General features: G+C 40.0%; 2 protein-coding genes and 1 long non-coding RNA gene across 7 annotated transcripts in view; all 3 read right to left on the bottom strand.

Moving 5' to 3' along the window:
* Window positions 1-890: 890 nt before the first annotated feature.
* LOC129688342 (uncharacterized) lies at window positions 891-2,818 on the bottom strand. The gene is made up of 3 exons (XR_008721931.1): window positions 2,520-2,818; window positions 1,493-1,699; window positions 891-1,409 (listed from the first exon to the last, which is right to left on the bottom strand). It is a non-coding gene; the product is annotated as an uncharacterized LOC129688342 (long non-coding RNA).
* A 636-nt stretch (window positions 2,819-3,454) lies between these two features.
* Ttc32 (tetratricopeptide repeat domain 32) lies at window positions 3,455-10,799 on the bottom strand. Its single transcript, XM_055622926.1, has 3 exons — window positions 10,606-10,799; window positions 4,659-4,825; window positions 3,455-3,853 (listed from the first exon to the last, which is right to left on the bottom strand). The coding sequence occupies exons 1-3, from the start codon at window positions 10,734-10,736 to the stop codon at window positions 3,714-3,716; spliced, it is 438 nt and encodes a 145-aa protein (XP_055478901.1). The 5' UTR covers window positions 10,737-10,799; the 3' UTR covers window positions 3,455-3,713.
* Window positions 10,800-13,698: 2,899 nt separating this feature from the next.
* Wdr35 (WD repeat domain 35) overlaps window positions 13,699-20,413 on the bottom strand; it is a 61,366-nt gene continuing 54,651 nt past the window's right edge. For all 5 annotated transcript variants that reach the window (XM_055625817.1, XM_055625824.1, XM_055625823.1 and 2 more), the window contains 4 exons: window positions 19,333-19,473; window positions 18,602-18,758; window positions 15,016-15,256; window positions 13,699-14,860 (listed from right to left, as the gene is read on the bottom strand). In XM_055625817.1, the coding sequence (XP_055481792.1) occupies window positions 14,710-14,860; window positions 15,016-15,256; window positions 18,602-18,758; window positions 19,333-19,473 (690 nt within the window). In that variant the 3' untranslated portion in view covers window positions 13,699-14,709. The remainder of the gene's footprint in view (window positions 14,861-15,015; window positions 15,257-18,601; window positions 18,759-19,332; window positions 19,474-20,413) is intronic.

Below are 20,413 nucleotides of genomic sequence, written 5' to 3' on the forward strand. Positions count from 1 at the left end.
TCACATACCACAGGTGCCTTGCCTGTGTGCATGTCTGTACACACATGCAGAAGTGCCAGAGGAGGCCAGAAGACAGCACTGGATCCCCTGGTACTGGAGTCACAGATGATTGTGAGCCACCATGTGGGTGCTGGGAATTAAACCAGGGTCCTCTGGAAGAGCAGCCAGTGCTCTTAACATCTAAGACATCTCTCCAGCCTCAACACTTACTTTTTTCAAAACAATCATCTGTTAGCTCAAACCATCCAAGTAATCTCACATTATTGTTCCAGGCAGATATAACCCATTTCCTCAACACAAGTGTCTAGACAGAAACTATTATAGAGACTTGAGCCATGTGGTGCATTTAGAGAGAGAAAGAGGAGAGGCAGCACCTTTGATTTGTCTTATATGTGTGCGATTTTTTAAGTACAATTATGGTTAGTCTATAATCCAACTAAAGGCGCTTTTCTGAAGATTAAGTAATCTTTGCACACATGACCATGAGCCATGTTCTGCCCCCCAAAGCCTGAAAATAGTTTTTTTTCTTTTTTTAATTTTAATTTTTTTTACAATTTATTCATTATATATCCCAATTGAAGCCCGGTTTTTTTTTTAATAGTGCAGAAACCATGAATATAATTAAAACCATCTAACTACATACTTCAAAGGGACTGGTTGAATACGCAGACTATAACCCAATAAAACTGTTTTATAATGCTTCAGAATAAAAGTAAACATTGATTCTAGAAGTTTATATGCAAATTGATTTTTTACACTGGTATAAATACTTGTTTCTACTGATTTACTTTTCTACACGTTAAAGTAGGTGAACCAGGTTTGGTGATGCATACCTTTAGTCCCAGCAATTGGGAGGCAGAAGTAGGTAGATCTCTGAGTTTGAGGCCAGCCTAATCTACAGAGTGAGTTCCAGAACAATCAGGACTAGACAGGGAAACCTTGTCTTGAAAAACTAAAAGAAAAAAAAAGAAAAGAAAAGAAAAAAGAAAGAAGGTGTAGATACAGTAGGATGGAAGAGAATGTATAACTTACTCAAGTAAAGTAACAGAAACTTTTCTGCATTGTTAACAGCTTTCACTTGGACGCATTTTGGTTGACAAACTGAAGTGATTACATAAGAAAAAGAGTTAACTGTGTGAAACGTGGAATTAAGACTTTGAGTCTCAGAGCAGTACAAACACTGAACTGGTCTGCCCCAGAGCGGCAGGAAGAAGATGTATCATGCCCAATGAGAAAGGTTCACAAGCTACAAAATGGTATGCTGCTAACCCTGCACATCGGCAAGCCCAGCGGTGACACAGAAACGAACAATCAGATCATGATGAAGAGCTGTCTGGGAAATCCAGCTTGCTCTTTCACTGCGGTTTGCTCTTGTCAGCTCAATCCATGGACCTCATTCAGCTCCAGCCCTGGAAGAGGAAAACAGCTCCATGTTTCTCAACCAGTGTTAAGAATAATTCTCCAAACTCGAAAGTAATTTAAGTCCACTTACTCCATTTTACTATTCTTTGTGAAACAATTTATATAATGAACGACAAGTCCTTTCTGCTTTATTTTTGCAGAGGGGGAATACTGGGTAGCAGAGTCTGGGCACTTCACTAGCAGCAGCAAGATGTGGAGAACCAGACCAATCCCATGAGAATAAACAACAGCCAAGGTATCGCTCAGCCGATGAGACATGGATCAAGATGTGCAAAGCCTAGTTTTGGAGAAGATAAAATTCAGTAAACGTATTATTTGTTTAAGTCCAGGAAACGACAAAGGAAACTCTCTGGCTCCAGGCAAGGGTTGATCCTAAGCGTCAGCGATTTTGTTTCTCTGAGAAATTAAGAAACTTTTGAGTAATAAAATCTAGCAAAGCAAATGAAAACTTTTTAACAAGTTTTCTTTTTCATACTACATCCATTCCAGCCATGAGTAAAACAGAGAGAGTATGAGCCAAGAGAAAATAAAATTGTTTAAGTATTACTTGATTCTCTGGGTAGAATTGTGTTTAGCTCTCCCAAGGTCAGGACAGTTTGCTTTTTTTTTTTTTACAAAAGGCTTTTTAAAAGGGACCTTCTGTTTTCATGCAACATTATAAATTCTTTTAAAGTCCTTCCCAACAGAGATAAATCATATTGGAAAATGTGAGCAATTACAAAAATAGAGTGGCTTTTCCTTTCTGGCCATCAAACTTAATTTCCTCTTCATATTCATTCACCTGCAGCACAAACTCTCCAGGAATTTTGCCAGGTATTATTCACAAATTACTAACGGGGCAATTACTTTCTATGCTTCATGAGATCACTTCAAAAGAGAAAGAAACAAAGTTAAAGGTGGCAACGGGGATAGCATCGATGCCACCGAAGCCACAGTTCTGTTGGGCTCTGGATGCCAGGCGAATGTGCTTTGTCTCATATGGGTGGGGGAAATTTCCACCCATAACAGCTTTCCCACAGCAGCAGTAAACCAGTTTGGGGGACCTAAAAATGAGGGTCTGTATCTTAGAATGCCAAACCCCAGCAATAAAAACTTACAACTGTAGATGGGACACGCTGGCTTTGGCTCGCTTCCCCGGAGTTCTTCCCAGTTTGTGAGAGCCCTGTTGTTTGCTGGCAGAACTCAAAACAGAATTTTTAAGCTTTACATTAATGTGCTTTTGTCAGTTTGTCACTCCCTCTCTATCCCACATCATTTCATGAAGACTTTGAACAGGATTTGGCTTATACTAAGGATTTGAGAAATACTGAGGTCATCAGTCATTACAGCCGTCATCCAGGGACAGAAACTATAATCAATACTTAAATCGTAGCCTATTTCTTTAGTGATTTTTTTTTTTTTTTAGAAAAAAAAGATCAAGTTTAGGATCAATTGTTTCCAACTGTTCTCCCATAGGATGGGTGCTTACTTTTAAGCCCAAGGGTCCTGTCTCTCAGCCTATTACCATATGTAAAGTGAGTGAGTTCTCAAAGTGTTGTGAGGAGCAAATGAGCAGATGACCCCAGAGGGAAAGAATACTGAGACATGAGAACATGATGCAATTATCTGAAGTCACAGGGGAAATGTGAACACAGGCTGGATATGGAGCATGTTATAGTATTGTTTTTATTAGGTGTCATGGCGGCGTGTGGCTATGGAGAGTGTCTTTAGGAAGATGCAAACGGAAATGTTTAGGAGGGAAGCACTGAGACATCAGTATCCCATCCTCAGGCAAAGCAGCAAAAAAAAAGTCTGGGTCTTGTTTTATTTTGTTGGGTTTTGTTCGAGGGTCTCAATAGCCTAGGCTGGCCTCATATCCCAGCAATACTCCTGCCTTTGACTTTAGAGTGGAAAGTCTGTGTTTTAAGTATGCAGAAAAAGCAAATGTGATGTGTTAACTCTTTAAAGAGTTTATGGCTTGACTGTATTTATCAGCAACTTTTCTATAGGTAGGGAAAAAATTAAGAGTTGGGAATAAAAATATTTGATAAAAGTAAAACCTTTACTAAAAATAATACACATTTATTTAAGTATTTTGCAGTAATAATATACATTTATACATTGGTATTATTTATTTACTCTATGAAAAGATCTACCCAACATGGTCTGTTGAAATTAATAAACACAGTATTTTACTTTCACTTCTAAAATACACTCTCTCACATATACTGAAAATACATTTGTGCCTATCTTAGAGCCAAACACATGCAGATTTAAGGATCATGAGTTAAAATCTCAATAAGCTAAAAGTTTCAGTAACTTTTTTCAGCATTTCTTCTTTGCTTTTCTTCTTTGTCTAAAATAGTCTGTTTTAAGCTCAAAACAGCATCTTGAAATCCAGGATTCAGGTCTAATGCTTTCTTGAAATCTTCCAAAGCTTCATCAAAATACCCTGTAGCAGAATCCCAGAGATGGGGGGGAAAAGTTGAGTATCTAAATAACTGTACAGTGACATTTGAATATACATATTTTCATCTATGAGCTTTCAAAAACACCTCTAAAAGGAAGCTGCTTCTCCCAAGTCATCTAAGATAGTCTAGCACAATAACGTGTGCCCTTGTGAAATAAGTGAATCTAAATCAATGATGGAGAACAGAGTGCATTAACTCTCAGCTAACATACGTGAGGCCCTGCGTTCAATCTCCAACAATAGAAAGAGGAAAAACAGGTTAAATTAGTGATTTTTTTAAGTAGATTTAATAGGCAGGCAACATTCAAATCATCATAAAAGTTCAACAAAATTCTATGAGTCCTTTTACATAGCTGTAGTAAAACTGAGAAACAGATTTTTCTTTTTCATTTTAAGAGAGAAACAGTATCCACAGACCCTTCAGTCCCAGCGTCTAAAAACTTCACTTGCATGTCTCCTGCCTTTTCAACTAGAAGGCGTCACAGGCGCCCATCAGCATTACCCTCATTTTGGGGCTGGGACTGCGTAGGCACACAGTAATGGGGTCATCCTTGCTCCTGTGGCCAAGTCCCAATCCCACTGCAGCATTCCACGGTTTTCTGTAATGCCTAGCAAATGCCTAAAAAGCACTGAGGAACACGTCCCTTGTTCCTTAGCTCTAAACCTAAATTTCATGTAACTGTCAAGCTTGATTCCTTCACAACAGCTCCGAAGTAACCAAATACAGTCCACAAGGAAAGCAAAAAATTAAGAGTTAAAAAAAAAGAAAAGAAAAGAAACACCTTACCCAACCTATAGCGTATCAAGCCTCTGTTGTAATACGGAACTTCAAAGTTGGGCAGGATTTCTATGGCAGATGTGTAGTCGTCCATGGCTTCATAAAAATCAACGCTGAAGTACTTGGTTTGCCCCCTGTTGTTATATGCGGTGGCCAAATCCTCAGGGCTGCATTTGCTTTAAACAAAAAGTTCCCATTAAAAGCACATTGTTAAACTCCCCCCCACTTCCACTTCCATGCTCTTTGGGGCACCATCAAACACCACAGCTACAACACACTGTGTGGAAGCTGAAACGCCAAGCTGAAGAAACACAGCACGTGAAAACTGAAATCAAGTTCTGTTTACGGACATCGGTGACTTTCATGGGACTCCAGAGCAATGGAATCTAAAGTCTTCAAAGCCCCTGCTCACTGCCAACATGTTTTGCTGAATTCTGAAATGATTGCGGGATGTTTTCAGAGCCCACCCTGGAGGGAAGAAATGCATGCTGAGCAAGGAAAGCCGGCCCAGGTACCCGTGTGCTGCTGGAGTGTCACACTGCGTCACACTTGCTTATTAATCTGCTCTAAAATGTAGGTGGTCTTCAAACCACGAGATCTGAAATCATTTCCCACTGGTGGGGGAACAGGAGTTAAGCAGTGGTAAACCACAGGTGTAATATTCCACAGTTCTGCCCTACCTGTGAGCGGCCAGACACCCAGCAGCTGGGAGCTACCACCAGGTCAAAGCCTCCTCCCGCTCACTCACTGCCTGCCACAAATTATCTCCACTGCTCGGCGCCAGAGGGAGAGGGGTTATTACTGTCTTACTTCTTCCTTCCCATCTCTTTTCCCCCAAAGTGATGGTCAAGTTTGAATCAAACAGAGGAACTACAGTCATCCTGTCTTTTGTTATACCCCACTACAGAAAGCATAGTCCTCAGAAAATATTGGTAACAGCAATCACTTATCTTTTCAAAAAAATGTATTATTGTATGTATGTATGGGCACACATGCCACAACAGGTATATGGAGTTTGGTTAAAACTCCGTAACCTCATTTCTCTCTTTTCACCTTTAATTGGGCTCCAGGAATCGAACTCAGTTGCCAGGTTGGCACAGCAAGTACCTACAGCTTGAGGAGCCACATCGCTAACTCATCAGCTGTTACTCTTGCCATATGACTCCTGGAGAACTCAGACAAGGTCCGTGACCACTGCAGCATGTGGAGGGTCCTTGCACTTTTTTGTGGGGGAGGGGAGTCGGAAGGGTTTATTTGATTGTTCTGGTGTTCAGAGGCAGGATCTCATTACAGAGGATTGGCTGGCCTGGAACTCACCGTTGAACAGGCTGGCCTCTGCCTCCTGGGTGCTGGGATCAAAGTCCCCAACACAACCACATGCTCCTGCAGTTTAATTTTGTAACATTAGGGAGAAACTATCATAACTACACGTTTTCTGCTTTGTCAGCTCCGACTGAGAAAGACAGACACAAGGACACCTGAAAGCCACTACCACCACTGTTAAAGCTCAAGGACAGGAGGGTGAATGTCTTCTGTCTGTTAGGACACTGGCTGAACTGCTGCCCTGAGACTTAAGAAAATGCCACCTCAGGACTTCAGTAAAAATTTCATTATTCATTTGAGGTTTCAAAGCTTTGTTACAAATTCTTATCCTCAGATAACCATAGAATGTCAGATTTCATTAAGACAAATTCTAAAATACCACTTTTCATAAAAGCAGATATTTTGTTTGCAATCTTAAAGACACTGGCAAGGGCTGGAGAGATGGCTCAACAGTTAAGAGCAATTGTTGCTCTTCCAAAGGACCCAGGTTCAATTCCTAGCACCACATGGTAGTTCACAACCGTCTTTAACTCCAGTTAAAGAGAATCTAATGTCCTCCCCTGGCCTCTGTGGGACTGCATGCATCTGGTACGCAGACATACATCTAGGCAAAACACCCTAATTTTTATTTTTAAAAAAATTTTTTTAAATCTTTTATTTTTTTTATTAATTACACTTTATTCATTTTGTATCCCCCCATGAGCCCCTCCCTCCTCCCCTGCCGGTCCCACCCTCCCTCCCCTTTCTGCATGCATGCCACTCCCCAAGTCCACTGATAGGGGAGGTCCTCCTCTCCTTCTTTCTGATCTTAGTCTATCAGTTCTCATCAAAAGTGGCTGCATTGTCCTCTACCGTGGCCTGGTAAGGCTGCTCCCCCCTCAGGGGGAAGTGATCAACGAGCAGGCCAATCAGATTATGTCAGAGGCAGTCCCTCTTCCCATTACTATGGAACCCACTTGGACACTGAACTGCCATGGGCTACACCTGTGCAGGGGTTCCAGGTCATCTCCACAAATAGTCCTTGGTTGGAGTATGAGTCTCTGGGAAGTTCCCTGTGTTCAAATTATCTTGTTCTGTTGCTCTGCTTGTGGAGTTCCCGTTCCCTCCAGCTCTTACTATTTCCCACTTCTTACATAAAATTCCATTCACTCTGCCCATCAGTTGGCCATCAGGCTCAGCATCTGCTTTGACAGTCTATACTGCAGAAGCTTTCAGAGGCCCTCTGTGGCAGGTTTCAAGGTTGTTTCCTGTTTTCTTCTGGCTTTCAGAGGCCCTCTGTAGCGGGTTCCGAGGTTGTTTCCTATTTTCGTTTTCTTCTGATGTACATCCTCTTTGCCTTTCAGGATGGGGATTGAACATTTTAGTTAGGGTCCTCTCTTTTGCTTAGTTTGTTTAGATGTACAGCTTTTAGTGGGTTTATTCTATATTGTATGTTTATATGAGTGAGTATATACCGTGAGTGTCTTTTTGCTTCTGGGTCAACTCACTCAGGATGATCCTTTCCAGGTCCCACCATTTACCTGCAAATTTCATGATTTCCTTATTTTTCATTGCTGAGTAATACTCCATTGTATAGATGTACCACAGTTTCTGCATCCATTCTTCAGTTGAGGGGCATCTGGGTTGTTTCCAGCTTCTGGCTATTACAAATAAAGCTGCTACAAACATGGTTGAGCAAATGTCCTTTTTGTGTACTTGAGCCTCTTTTGGGTATATGCCTAGGAGTGGTATGGCTGGAGAGGTTGTGGAGAAAGGGGAACCCTTCTCCACTGCTGGTGGGAATGTAAACTGGTACAACCACTCTAAAAAAATTTTTAAACAGAGAAAGATGGGCTCATATTTAACATTTACTTTCATTGTTAAAGTTTTGATATTTGTACGTTTTTAATTTCTTTTTGAATTTTTATTTATTGTGTTGTGCAAGGTGGAAGGACACACGCCACGACATGCCTGAAGGGGTCAGAGGACAGCTTGCAGAGTGGGTCTCTCCTTCCAGTTTTACATGCATTCAAGGGATTGAACTGAGGTCATACAGGCTTGTGTAACAAGGACCTTTACCCACTTAGCCCCGTGACAGTATTTTTCTGTACTGCATTTAACCAAGATATCTAAATCTAAATACAATTCTTAGCATTTGCTAAATCTGGACAAGATAAATACTTGAAAAATTAGATTATGGGAAAAGCTATACCTTTGATATTTAAAAAAAAAAAAAAAAAAAAGCAAACCAGAGAGAAAAGCAATCAAAGCTTGCAAGGACTACTTTAAAATTATTCAGTGACCCAATGTTTAAAAAATAAAATTTAAACTTCCAAAAGATACATTTAAGGGGAAAAGTGGAACTGATAGACTTCAAGTTTTGAACTCTGAAGGCTCATTTTACAGATGAGGAACTAGCCAGAGAAAGGTGCCAGGGATACAGTAATGCTGAGACTAGAGCATGGGAGTGCTGAACTTTCAGCTAAGCCCGGCAGGTCTTCCAACCTATAAAGGGCAGAGATTAACTTGCCGTGGTGAACACAGGTTCTTGAGCTGAGACGTGCAAAAGAGAAAGAATAATAAGCCCCTGTAGCATCTACATACGTGTTGCTGATTGTTTCTGAAACTTCCTAAATAAGGCCATTAGAGCCTTAAACAAGAACAGAAATGAAGTCTCCTGTGTTTGCCAGCCTTTTTCTCAAGAGTGGTGGTGGACACGAGAAGATGGCAACATCATTCTAGCAACTCTGCAGAAATTTCTGTTAACAAAGCATCAGCAGAGTGAGCAGCCACAAAGGGGATGCCTACATCAACACCCCTCTCCCACCCTCAAGACTCAGGGGATGGGGAAGAGAGTGCAGGAAAACTGGGAGGTCTGGGGTAGAGATACAAACAGTGAAATGGTGTCTTCTGGGCACTGCAGAATATTGCACTCATGAGCTCCCAGCTTCAGTTGCCTGCAAAAGATCCTGCTCAGCACCCTAGCAAGGAGGGTGAGGGGCTCACAACCCCTATCCCAGAGGAATTAGAACAGGTAAGAGCACCTGAGAGAGGGAGGCTCACTTGTCTTTTAAGGGTATGCCCCTAGTAGGTTGGCCAAACTCCTGGATAGTCCCACATCTGTGAATAAATGAGCAGCACAAAAATGGGACTTGGTGATTTAAAAGAAAAAAAAAAAAGGGAAAAGGGAAGTGGGGGTAGAGCTGAGGGGAGGGGAGGGGAAGAGAGAAAAAGAGGGAAAGACAGAAGAAAGAAAAAGAAAGGAAGGAAGGAAGGAGAAAGAAAACAAAAGAAAGAAAAAAAAAGGTAATGTTTCAGTTGACACACTGTCAACTGAATTCCCTGATTTGTGTTCACTCCACACATTACACAGTAAAGGCAAAGCTTGAAGTACCTAATGCTACACATCCAGGCATCAACATAGAAGATAAGGAGCCTGAAACATCACAAAGAATAAAAGACTTCAGGTGCTAATGGTGGAAGTGTGAACCTGCAGACAGAAAATTTCTCAGTTCTCGAATCTGAGTTGGATCAAGTCTCCAAGTTTAAGGATCAAGTCACAACCAATACTGAGACACTGGGAGTTAAGACTCCCTTTGGGATCAGGAGAGGAGCCATGACTAGGTAATAAAGATGGTGAACTTCCAAGCTGGCCAGCTTCTTCCTTTCCCTGCTGACCTGAAACAAAAACCTGGCAGCCTAAAAAATGGGGCCTGGCAGGACTTTTCTCCCACCAGTAGCCAACCCCCTCCCCCGCTGTGTTTAACACAAGTTCAAAGCTAGATCAGGACGTGTTTAGGCCAAAACTAAGAACCTGTATGGGCCACCCTGTGTTCAAACTGGTCAACCCTCATGCCCTTATACCCCCAGGAGACTGGATTTAGGGGCTTCTGGAAACCAGCTCTGCTTTGTAGACAGTCTTTTCTGTGTGCCCACCGAATGTTTCCTCATAACCCTAGTAAACCTTTCTTCATTAGCACGTTCCCTGCTGCTACCTGCCTGGCTGGAGATTTCTGCCTTTTAATTTCTGCCTTTTAATTCTTTTAACTGGTGGAGACTATGAACCCAATCAAGACCCTTAGGTGTCAAAATTTTAGTTGACACACTATCCCAGATATTTGGCTTAATTCAGCAGTCCCAAAATATACTCCTTAACTCAACTTACAACCCCGTTTTCTCAAGGCTTGAAGCGGAGTGGGAATAAAGAGGGGTCAGAATCTTGATAAACTGCTCAAACCCAAACATCCAAATAACCAATATTTTTTTGGCTAATAAAATTTCTGTCACTGGCTGGATAGAAATTTGATAGAAAGTGATATTACAGAGATGTCTTACAAGAATCCTTAACTTTGGGGCGTGTGCTGTCAAGTTTGGTAAACACTAAGGAGATGGCTGGGTGCAGTGGCGATACTTAAGTGAGTGCTGAACAGAACCTTCGCGTCCGTGAACGCAAAGCCCTGAGGATGGCCGGGCATGCCGGCCACCTTCCGTGTCCCCGAAAGAGGCTTCCGGCCGCCTGTGCTTTTGGGGACAACAAGGTGTCTCCCTCCCCTTTGGAGCTGGTCGGGTCAGCAGCGTCGCAAAGCACTCCCGCGCCGGGACCACCCCACGCACTCCCGGCTGCGCCGCACCACCCCCGTCTCGCGATAGTTACCTCCGGTGACTCGCGTACTGGCCAATGAACGCAGAGTACAGCTCCTGGGCTTCGGATAACTGCCCCTCGTCGAAGCGAGCCTGGGCCAGCTCCAGGGCGGCCCGGCCCTCTCCGCCCGGCGGCCCGGCCATGACCGTCTAGCTCGGGTGGAAGCGGAACCACAGGCACCCGCTCACCGGACTGTATTGGCTAACCGAAGCGCGCCGCTACACAATGAGGATGTTTGTCCTGTGTGAGGACCCATAATATCGCGAGATAACCAGTTGTGCCTGGTGAAGCTTGCGGGAAGCTAAGAGAATTTAAATCGTGATGTGTATACATACATAATTAGATAAATAATAGATTAGACAGGCAGACAGATTGATAGATGATGGTGATAGATAGGTAGATAGATGATAAATAGATGATAGGGAGGTAGATAGGATAAATGCATCTTAGATACATAGATGATATAGATGACGGAGATAAATAATAGATATAAATGATAGAGATATGGCAATATAGATATATGCACACATATTTATTTGAGGAGTCTGCCTGATGCGGGGGAGTGGGACACCCTGAAGTCAGTTTCTTGTTTTGGAGAGTCAGTTTTAAAGGAAGCACGTAAGATATACTGATTCTGGGTAAATTAAAACGCTAAATATTTAAAACATTAAGTTCCAAAAATAAAAAGCAGAATGTAATTAAGTAGAGCAATTTCCAATTTATAAAAAACGAGTGCTGTAGTTTGCATGTGTCCCCCTCCCCAAGCTCATTAGTGTGTAATCGGAATGCAACAATGTGCTGACTGCGGCTTAATACAGGCAGGCCCCATCGTCATGAATGGACTAGTGCCGGTCACTTAAAAGGCAGAGAGAGTACTGCAAACCCTGTTCTTTGTATGCCTTTTGCTATGCTACGGTGAGGAAAGACCTGGGCATATGTGGACTTCCCAGCCCCCCAAACTGTGAATGAATTTATTTATAAGTGACTCAGACTATCATTGTTACAATGACACAAAATAAGTATTATAAGGCATTTATTTGGTAGGATTGGCTATAAAAATAAAGGTCAGAGAAAAAAGATTAACTTGGAAAGTAATTGTCATCTTCAACATGGAGCTCCTTGCTAAAAGTATATATTAAGTCTACGTCATGGCACACACGATTTTTAAAACTGGGGTTAATATCGTGAGCAAAGCTTGTGTCATTCGTACTTTGTAGCCAAGCAGGAAAAATCTGTTAAAAGTCAAATAATGATTAGTATCATGGAGAAGAACAGTTTATTCTGTAAAGGATGGATAAAGAAGTAAATAGAAACAGAACCTACCAATACTGAACCATGACGAACTAGAAAATCCTAGCAGACCTCTAACTAGTAAAGACATGTACATGAGTGCTCTATTTGTATGTATGCCTGCATGACAGAAGAGAGCATCAGATCCCATTATAGATGGTGGTTGTGAGCCACCATGTGGGTGCCGGGACTTGAACTCAGGACCTCTGGAAGAGTGGCTCTTAACCACTGAGCCATCTCTCCAGCCTCAACACTTATTTTCTTAATGACAAAGAAAAACCCTACATCTGATGGCTACACCAGTGATTACAAACATTTAAGGGAGAATCAACACCAGTCCTTAAACTTTCTGAAAGTTAATCAGCAAAGAACACATCTTACATTGTTCTGTAAAGCCAATAGTGCTTAGATAGCAACACTTGACAATGTCCATTATGACCGGCATTAATGTGAAATTTGACATTTTGGCTTGAGCCTAGCCTTTAATGGCTCAACCATCTCTCCAGCCTGCATTAATAGAACACATAACAAAAGACTACCATATCAAATGCAGCAGCATATTAAAAGAATTATATGCTATAACCAAATGGGAATTGCTTCTGAAATACAAGAATAACTCAGTGTAAATTACCACATTAGCAGAATGAGAAGGGGGGAAACTGTGTGGTCTTCTCAATTCACATAGAAAAGCACTTGAAAAAATTAAAATCTTTGTGTTAGTGAGACCATACATGCTTTCTTGCCCTTACCATTTACATGGTCCATCTCACTCTTTTAACTTCTGCTTTTTTTATGCTTGTATGAATGCAAGTACATGTGTGTGTGCACATGTATGTGCGTGTGTGCGCGCCTGTGTGGATGTGTGTGCGTGTGTGTGTGTTTCACCCACTCTACACCTTATTATGACAGGGTCTCATGGTGAACCCCAGTGCTTGCTAGTCCAGCTAACCAGCTTGCCCAGAAGATTCCATCTGAGATCCCATCTGGACCTCTCAATGCTAGGGTTACAGGCAGGTTACTAATGTCTGTCTTTATGTGGGTGCTGAGAACCCAAATCCCAGGCCTCATGCTGGCATGACAAGTACCTCACCTGCTCGGCTATCTCCCCACGTCCAAATTTCTCTAAATTTTACTAACCAGGAATTTAATGAGTACCATATAAGAAGATATTTAAATAAGCCTTAGTCTTGTTGTGTTTTTAGTTAGAGAAATATCTTAAGAGCAAACAGTACTTGTTATGAAACACTTATTTGTAATGTACACATTTATTCAGTTTCACCTGTCTTCTCAAACTCAACTAAAATATAAATGAACTATTTTTAAAGGTTAAAACTATTTTTACTTTCTCATCTTTATTCTTACATATTTCTGAAAGTTGATACTATGAGAACATTACTTTTATAGTTAAAACACTTTCTAAAAAACATTGAGAAAATAGTTATAGACATAGACAGTAGAGGGCAACATAATATTGCTGTTTTCATTTGGGATATCCAAAATAAAGAGTTTGGAGCTATGTCAACAAAGTTAATACTCTGTTACTTTGTAACAACTTTTCCTTGTTTCTGAATGTGAACTTTACATGTGATCTCTGAGGGAGCAATTCTTATGATTCCACTTCCAGTCACTGGTTATTTGCCTAATAAGACCATTAGGTTTTTCTCCCATGTGTTAACAAATGTGACATATATTTTTTGTCTGTGAGTCTGTGTGTCTGTGTGTGTCCCCACCAAAATGTGTAAGCAAAGACAATGCAAATAACATTTTTCTATACACTATAAAAAAAGGAAATACAAGATAAGCATGTCTTTTTTTCTTTAAGAATGTAATTGTTTTATTATTTATTCAAATGATGTCTCATAAAAATGTAGGCGCTTTGGAAATGGAAATACAGAAAGGTGATTTTGAAGTGCATTTTAAATGAACTTTGTACCATGGATGACAGCAGGTCAGCAGTGCTTGTTCAGGATACTGCTCACATGCAGGGTGTTACCTGCTGGTCCCACAGCTCAGCACCTAGGCTACCAGAGTACTTTGAGCAAAGCCTAACTGAGGGCAAGGTTGATGATAAGTAATAACAGCATTACTCAAAATCAGTTAACTCATGTTTATTATAAGAAAAATGGGTAACAAATATGTCCTTTTGAATGAGGATATATTTTTTAAAACCTTGCATAATAAAATATCTTAAAATGCCATCTCCTCATTTACGAAAATAAAATATAGAAGCGTTTCAGCCTTAAATAAAAATAGAGCTCACTTCATACAACAGTTGCCTAACCTCGGTGCACTACAGGTTATATCAACTCTCTGCTTCAAGTCCGTCCCCCCCCTTGCCTTCTCCATCCCTACCCACCTCTCGAGGGTCTCTAATGAACTAGTAACACTGACAAGATGAGAAAAATATTTCTGGTTGAAAATCTTACTGTGGTAACTTGACACAAACTATAAGCTATATAAATGAGAAATGGACAGACAGGAACTACAAAAAAAAATAAATTTCACATCTGTAAGTCTTATGTGACAATTAGTCAGATTATCTCATAGTTTCACTGTAATGTACAAGTCTTTTTTTTTTTATTTTTATTTTTTCAGTACTGACAATGGACCCAGAACCTTGTACATGCTTGGAAAGCACTCTACCACTGAGCTACATTCTAGCCCTCTCTTTATCTTTTAATATATATTTTATACAAAAAATACAACTACAAGATTATAGTTGATTTTCATATGAAACCTAAGGAAATCAAGCATTATTACATAGACAGGTACAGATAAGTACATGTGCTTCATATAATTTACAATTAAGACAGTTCTTTCCTTTTTTTATTCTACTGAACTGTGGCATAAAGGACAGAAGTTGTAATTACTGATCTCCTGAGCCAGAACATAGTGTTTGCAGACTTTGCACACCCAGAATTGATACTCGATGATTGGGCTTCCAGTGGCAATGCATGTTGGCAGCTTTCCTTCTCCACTGTAAAAATAAGAAAGAAAACAATTAGACTTTGTGTGATTAGACTAATAGGATAATAAAATCAATTTAATATTATCATAAACTCCTTTGAAACTTAGTGTTTTACTATATTCAAGCTTCTAATCAGGTAAATGGTATCTAATTATACCACATACCCTTCAAGAAGGCTGTTCAACTCAGACTTCCTGTTGTCCTTTGGTGTGTGTTTGGTGAAGATTTCCAGAGCCAGGTCTTCATACTGCTGCTTCTGTTCTACAGTGAGTGTCTCCAAAGATTCCAGTTTAATGAAAGCTTTTGAACAGGTACCAAAAGCTCTACTTGCACAAGCACAGAGGGCCAACAAAGAGTAGATCTCAACTGAGGGAATGATGTCTTCATAGTCTCTCAGATGAAGAGCTAGAAACGATGGGGCAATTAGCATCAGCATAAAGAAGTACCACATGAACTGTGGAACAGGATCCGTGAACACTGTTCTGTCTTAGCCTAGAGAGCTTAATAAATGTAACGCAATGCTGAGGAGCAGGAGCACCAGCTGGAGAAAGCAGAGGACATAACCTCAGGATTTGAGAAAGAAACCACCACGAAAATGACTCACACAGCCAGATGTGGCCTTTGTTCTATTTGATCCAGTATTTGATTTCTGCAGCATTCCAGACAAGGTGAATTAATACTATGTTAGCTGTAATTCCCAAGATAATGTATTTCTGCTCACTAAGAAGAAACAATGCCGTGTGCAGCTCTCTGTGTTCCCTGAGATAGCAGGAGTCTGAGCACAAGTATGCTTCCCACTGTCAGCCCAGATCGTTTATTTTGACAGCTGCTGTGTCTTATCGGTAATCTTTCTGCACTACAGATAGAATCCTTTTTTTAATGCACTGCAGAATTAGTGTCAGATTTGTCATCAGTTTCTATGCCCTCCCTCTCTAGACCCTGAAATTAAAAAAAAAAAATCCTTCTGATGGTATAGATTAACAAAACAAATGTAACAATACATCCGTTAGAGTTCCACCAGTTGGTTCTGAGGTCAAGTGTTGACAAGTTGAGTGGAACAATTTTATTTTAAAACAGATAATCCATTTGGTTATAATAAACAAGAACCTCCAATTCTACCTTTGGAGGACAGCAGTTTCATAGGCAACAGTTACAAGGTACATACTATTTCTTATACTGAAGGGCAAAAAGATGAAGTATATGGGTCTCTAGGTGAAGAACCTTAGAAGTGTGTTTTCTTTTAGTCTAAGTCTAAAAGTGGCACATAAATGTAAAATATTTAAGCTGCATAACATATGTCACATTAATTAAAATTAAATGATTTGTTATAAACTAAGTTAAAAAATAAAATTATTTCCTCTACACAACTGGCAGCCAATTAGAAAACCTTTTTACAGTCAATAAAATATGACAATAAAAATGAGAATAAACCCCAAAAGAAACATTTGCAACATACTAGAAGTAAACGTAAGCTCTTCAGAAGAAAAAAAAAAAAAAAAAGCAGACACAGCAATGATTTTTTAAACTTGATGTTTCTGGGTGAGAAAACTCATTATTAACATATTAGTGATCCCATATTGGTAAGTTAATGTAGTTCTGATCAAAAATCTAATGATACTTCATTGAAATACCCTCCTCATCAAAAAGATTATGTGTTTAACTGGATGGATAAATACAAAAGGATAGGATACTTAACAATCTTTTTAGAAAAAGGACACTAGAAAGCTTAAATATTAAATAAAGTATAAGCAGCTGGAGGCTAGAGACATTACTCAGTGGTTAAACACTTAAGCTTTTTCAGAGGCCCTGAGTTTGGTTTCTAGCTTTAAATTCTCAGAACCACCTGTAGCTGCAGCTCCAGGGGACCTGTGGCACCATTCTGACCTCTGCTGGCACCTGCACACAAGTGGCATACAGTCACACAGACACTAATAATAATAAACATACTTAAGAAGAGGACAGTATTGCACAGAAATACAGGAATGGAAAATAACAGTCTAGGGAGGAATTAAGAATATGTCTGCCTAAAGCATGGTGGTGGTCATGCCTCTAATTACAGAACTTGGCAGGCAGAAACAGGAGGACTGCAAGTTCAAGGCCAGCCTAGGATACATAGTGAAACCCTGTCATCACACACACATACACACACACACACACACACACACACACACACACACACACACACACACAAACACACGACACTAGAACTTCCGACCTGTGAGGGAAAAATACTGTTTAATTTTTATTTTCAGTGTGTCCACAGGGGGTGTGGGGGCAAGTTAGGGGTGCATGCCTGAGGAAGCCAGAAGAAGGTGTTGGATATCCTAGAGCTAGAGTTAGATGCATTTGTGATCTACCCAACATGTGCTAGGATCACAACTCTGGTCCTCATGACAGAGCAGCAAGTGTTCTTAACTGCTGAGCATCTCTCCAGCCCCAAAGATACATTTTAAATAAATGGTTTTAAGACAAGCATTGCTCTACTCTGTAAAAAGACAAAAAAATAAAAAAAGGCTGACAAGACTGTGGTACCATCAACTCCTCCGCACAGCCGCTGCTTAGGGAGGCCTCAGAATGTAGGCCCCAGAAGTGAAAGCCTCCTACAGACCATCTCTAAGAGGCAGGTAACCTCATTTCCGCTTACATAAAACAAAACTGGAGCTTGAAAAGGCTGAGTCGTGGGGTAAATGGTGACAGGTACTTGCACTGTAGTTGTGTTTCAGTCATATGCTTTGGTTTGCAGCATAAGTCTCAAAGTATACTCATTAGAGTTAATAAATAGGGAGAGAGAAAAAAGTGTAAGCCATCAGGTACTGTTAATCCAGAAGAAATCTACATTTATATTGTATGTAAATAATCTATGAGTGACAGTACATAAAAAAACTATAGACGGTGATGTAGCTGTAAAATGTGTCATAGATCTATGTTTAACAATGACATATTGTTAAATGAAAAGACAATCCTAACACACTCCTGAAGAGGAAAAAGCTCTGAATTAGAAAAAAAAAAAAAAATGTCTCCTAGAAGGTTCACCCAAATGGCACTTGCATTAAGCGTGTTAACCTGAGTTGGATCCCCACTATCTACATGGTGGAAGGGAAGAACAAACTCTCAGAGTTGTCCTCTGACCCCAACACATGGGCCGTGGTCACACAGAGAGAGAGAAAGAGAGAGAGAAAAAAAATAAAACTAAACCAATAAATGTGATTTTCCTAAGTAAAAAGTTTTGTACTCAAATGTTCACAATGGTTATCTCTGAGTTACAAAATTATTTTATTCCACTATTTTGTCTTATTGTACTTCTCTATTTTGGTTGAAATTACTAAATAAGAATCGCTTTATAAAAAAAGATAAATCCTATAGAAATGTGTATGACATGAAAGTATCTTTAAGCACTGTTAAGGCACACAAGCAGGCCTGTTCAAGTTTCCAGCACACTGTGAGAAGTGTTAAGAATTCCTGCAGACACAGGCATAGTCATCTCTACCTCCAAAAGACTATGGGCTTTGAACAGAAGACACGTGAAACAACAAATACGATTTCATTATCTAAAGCATCGGTATTCCTGAGAAATGGGGAAAACCTTCAAAAAGAAAAATGCAAAATAAACTATATTCATAATCTTGACACATGTAGATAAAAGCAAAGGGGGAAGTATTAAAATTACTATAAAGACAAATGAAGAAGCTAGTTCTTCCCGTTCACTAGAACATCTTCAGATGACCTCCACACATTACAGGATGTGCTCACCTGTCTTCAACGCAGTGTCAACATATCCCTCATAGAGCTGCCGCTGGGCGAGTATGAAGAAATGGTAGGCCTCTGCTCCTCTCCAAGCATTATCAGTGAACCGACTAGATGTAGAGAGAACTTCCTCTTCCAGCAAGCCAGCCAAAGCGGACGTGGCCTGGGAGAAAAGCCAGTGTACTCTGTCAGTCCACGACACACACAGCCTCTCCCCACATGGCATAACAGTACTAATACTATGGAGATTAGGTCTGGAACTGTGAGACATGGACACACCTTCATGAGAGTTCACCATCTATCCTGTCATCACAGCTGTAAGACTTCCATTACAACTCAGTTTTCTAAACTGGTAAGATCAAAGTTTAAAATAGAACTGATGAAACTTTAAGTCAACATGAAATTTACTTAATGTAGTAAGATTCATTTATAGTATAATAGATTTATATTCTAAGAAATTTTTTTAATTCTCTGATTAAAAACAGAAAACTCACTAGGCAAGCAAACACTTTAACAAAAGGTAACTAAAGCCTCTAACAAACTAGTCTTAAAAACAGTTCTCTGTATTTCTAAACAAAATTATCTAAACCTGCCCACTTATTCTAAATGAAGCATTACTATTTGTTAAGCCCCTTAAAAGAAATAAACACAGGCCTACAAATGAAGAGCTTGTCAGGAGGAGAAGCTCAGGAGGACCTGGCGCTGTGTGCCCATGGGTGACCTGAACGTGCACCCACCTCTGAACTCTTCCCTTTCACTTTCCCCCTCTGTGCATTCTTCATCTGCTCGTGATACTGCTCAATGAGCAAGGCTGACAGGACGTAGAGCTTCTTCACGCGCAGCGGCTTCGTTCTCTTCTTCGCCTCCTCGTCTGCAATCTTGAACACAGCAAACAATTGGGAAGATATGTCTTGATGTATATTTGTACAAATAAAATCATTTCCCAAAATTAGCTGGACTGTGATTCTTTAAAAAAGGAGGGAGAGCAGTAGGATGGAATGTAAATGTGATTATGTTTCAGATTTTAAGAGCCATTGTCTTTCCTTCAGTATGTAGTTACCTGAACAAACAGAAACTAGCAATCTAAAACAATTTAAAAATAACATCTATTTAAATACAACTAAATCAGAGTGGAAAAAGTAGTGTGTCCTTCAGAAGTTTATTTAAGTGATTTTGAGGATTTTTTTTATGTCAAGCAAGAAAAGAGGACAATAGATTATGGATATTTAAAACTATGTTGTCCTAAAACGTGTGCATTACAAAGACTTATAACTCTTTATCAATAGGGTTTAATTCCAATTTAAAAAAAAATTGTTCTTGGCAGTCCCAGGAAATTCTTAAATTCTTGGTTAGCTTCTGTACCAAACAACTAGAAACTGGCAACTTACTGCCATCCATAATCACCCTTGTTAGCAGAAGGCAGCAATACATAGAACCACATGTGGTAAGAACGGTTTTGCTGTGACAGACACATGCTCACAAAAAAAAAAAATAAAAAATAAAAATAAATAAAAATAAAAAAACACAGAATCCTTTTTAAAAGCTATAAAAGAAGACATAAAGCTAGCCGAGTGATGGTGGTAATGCCATCACTTGGGATGCCTATAATGCCAGCACATGGGAGGCAGAGACAGGCACAGCTTTGTGAGTTCAAGGCTAGCCTGGTCTACAGAGCAAGTTCCAGGACAGCCACAGCAGTTACACAGAAAATCCTGTATCAAAAAGCCAAAAAGAAAAAAAAAGAGAGAGAAAGAAAGAAAAAAAGAGAAAGAAAGAAAGAAAGAAAGAAAGAAAGAAAGAAAGAAAGAAAGAAAGAAA

Source organism: Psammomys obesus, unplaced genomic scaffold (assembly GCF_907164565.1).
Source record: "Psammomys obesus unplaced genomic scaffold, mPsaObe1.curated_primary_1811, whole genome shotgun sequence".
Lineage (NCBI taxonomy): Eukaryota > Metazoa > Chordata > Mammalia > Rodentia > Muridae > Psammomys > Psammomys obesus.

Excerpts from the sequence above, each read along its gene's own strand:
- Ttc32 (XM_055622926.1), bottom strand. The coding sequence starts at position 10,736 with ATGGCCGGGCCGCCGGGCGGAGAGGGCCGGGCCGCCCTGGAGCTGGCC. Across the intron at positions 4,826-10,605 it reads CAGTACGCGAGTCACCGGAG|CAAATGCAGCCCTGAGGATT; the intron begins GTAACTATCGCG and ends TTTTGTTTAAAG. Across the intron at positions 3,854-4,658 it reads CTTGATACGCTATAGGTTGG|GGTATTTTGATGAAGCTTTG; the intron begins GTAAGGTGTTTC and ends ATTCTGCTACAG.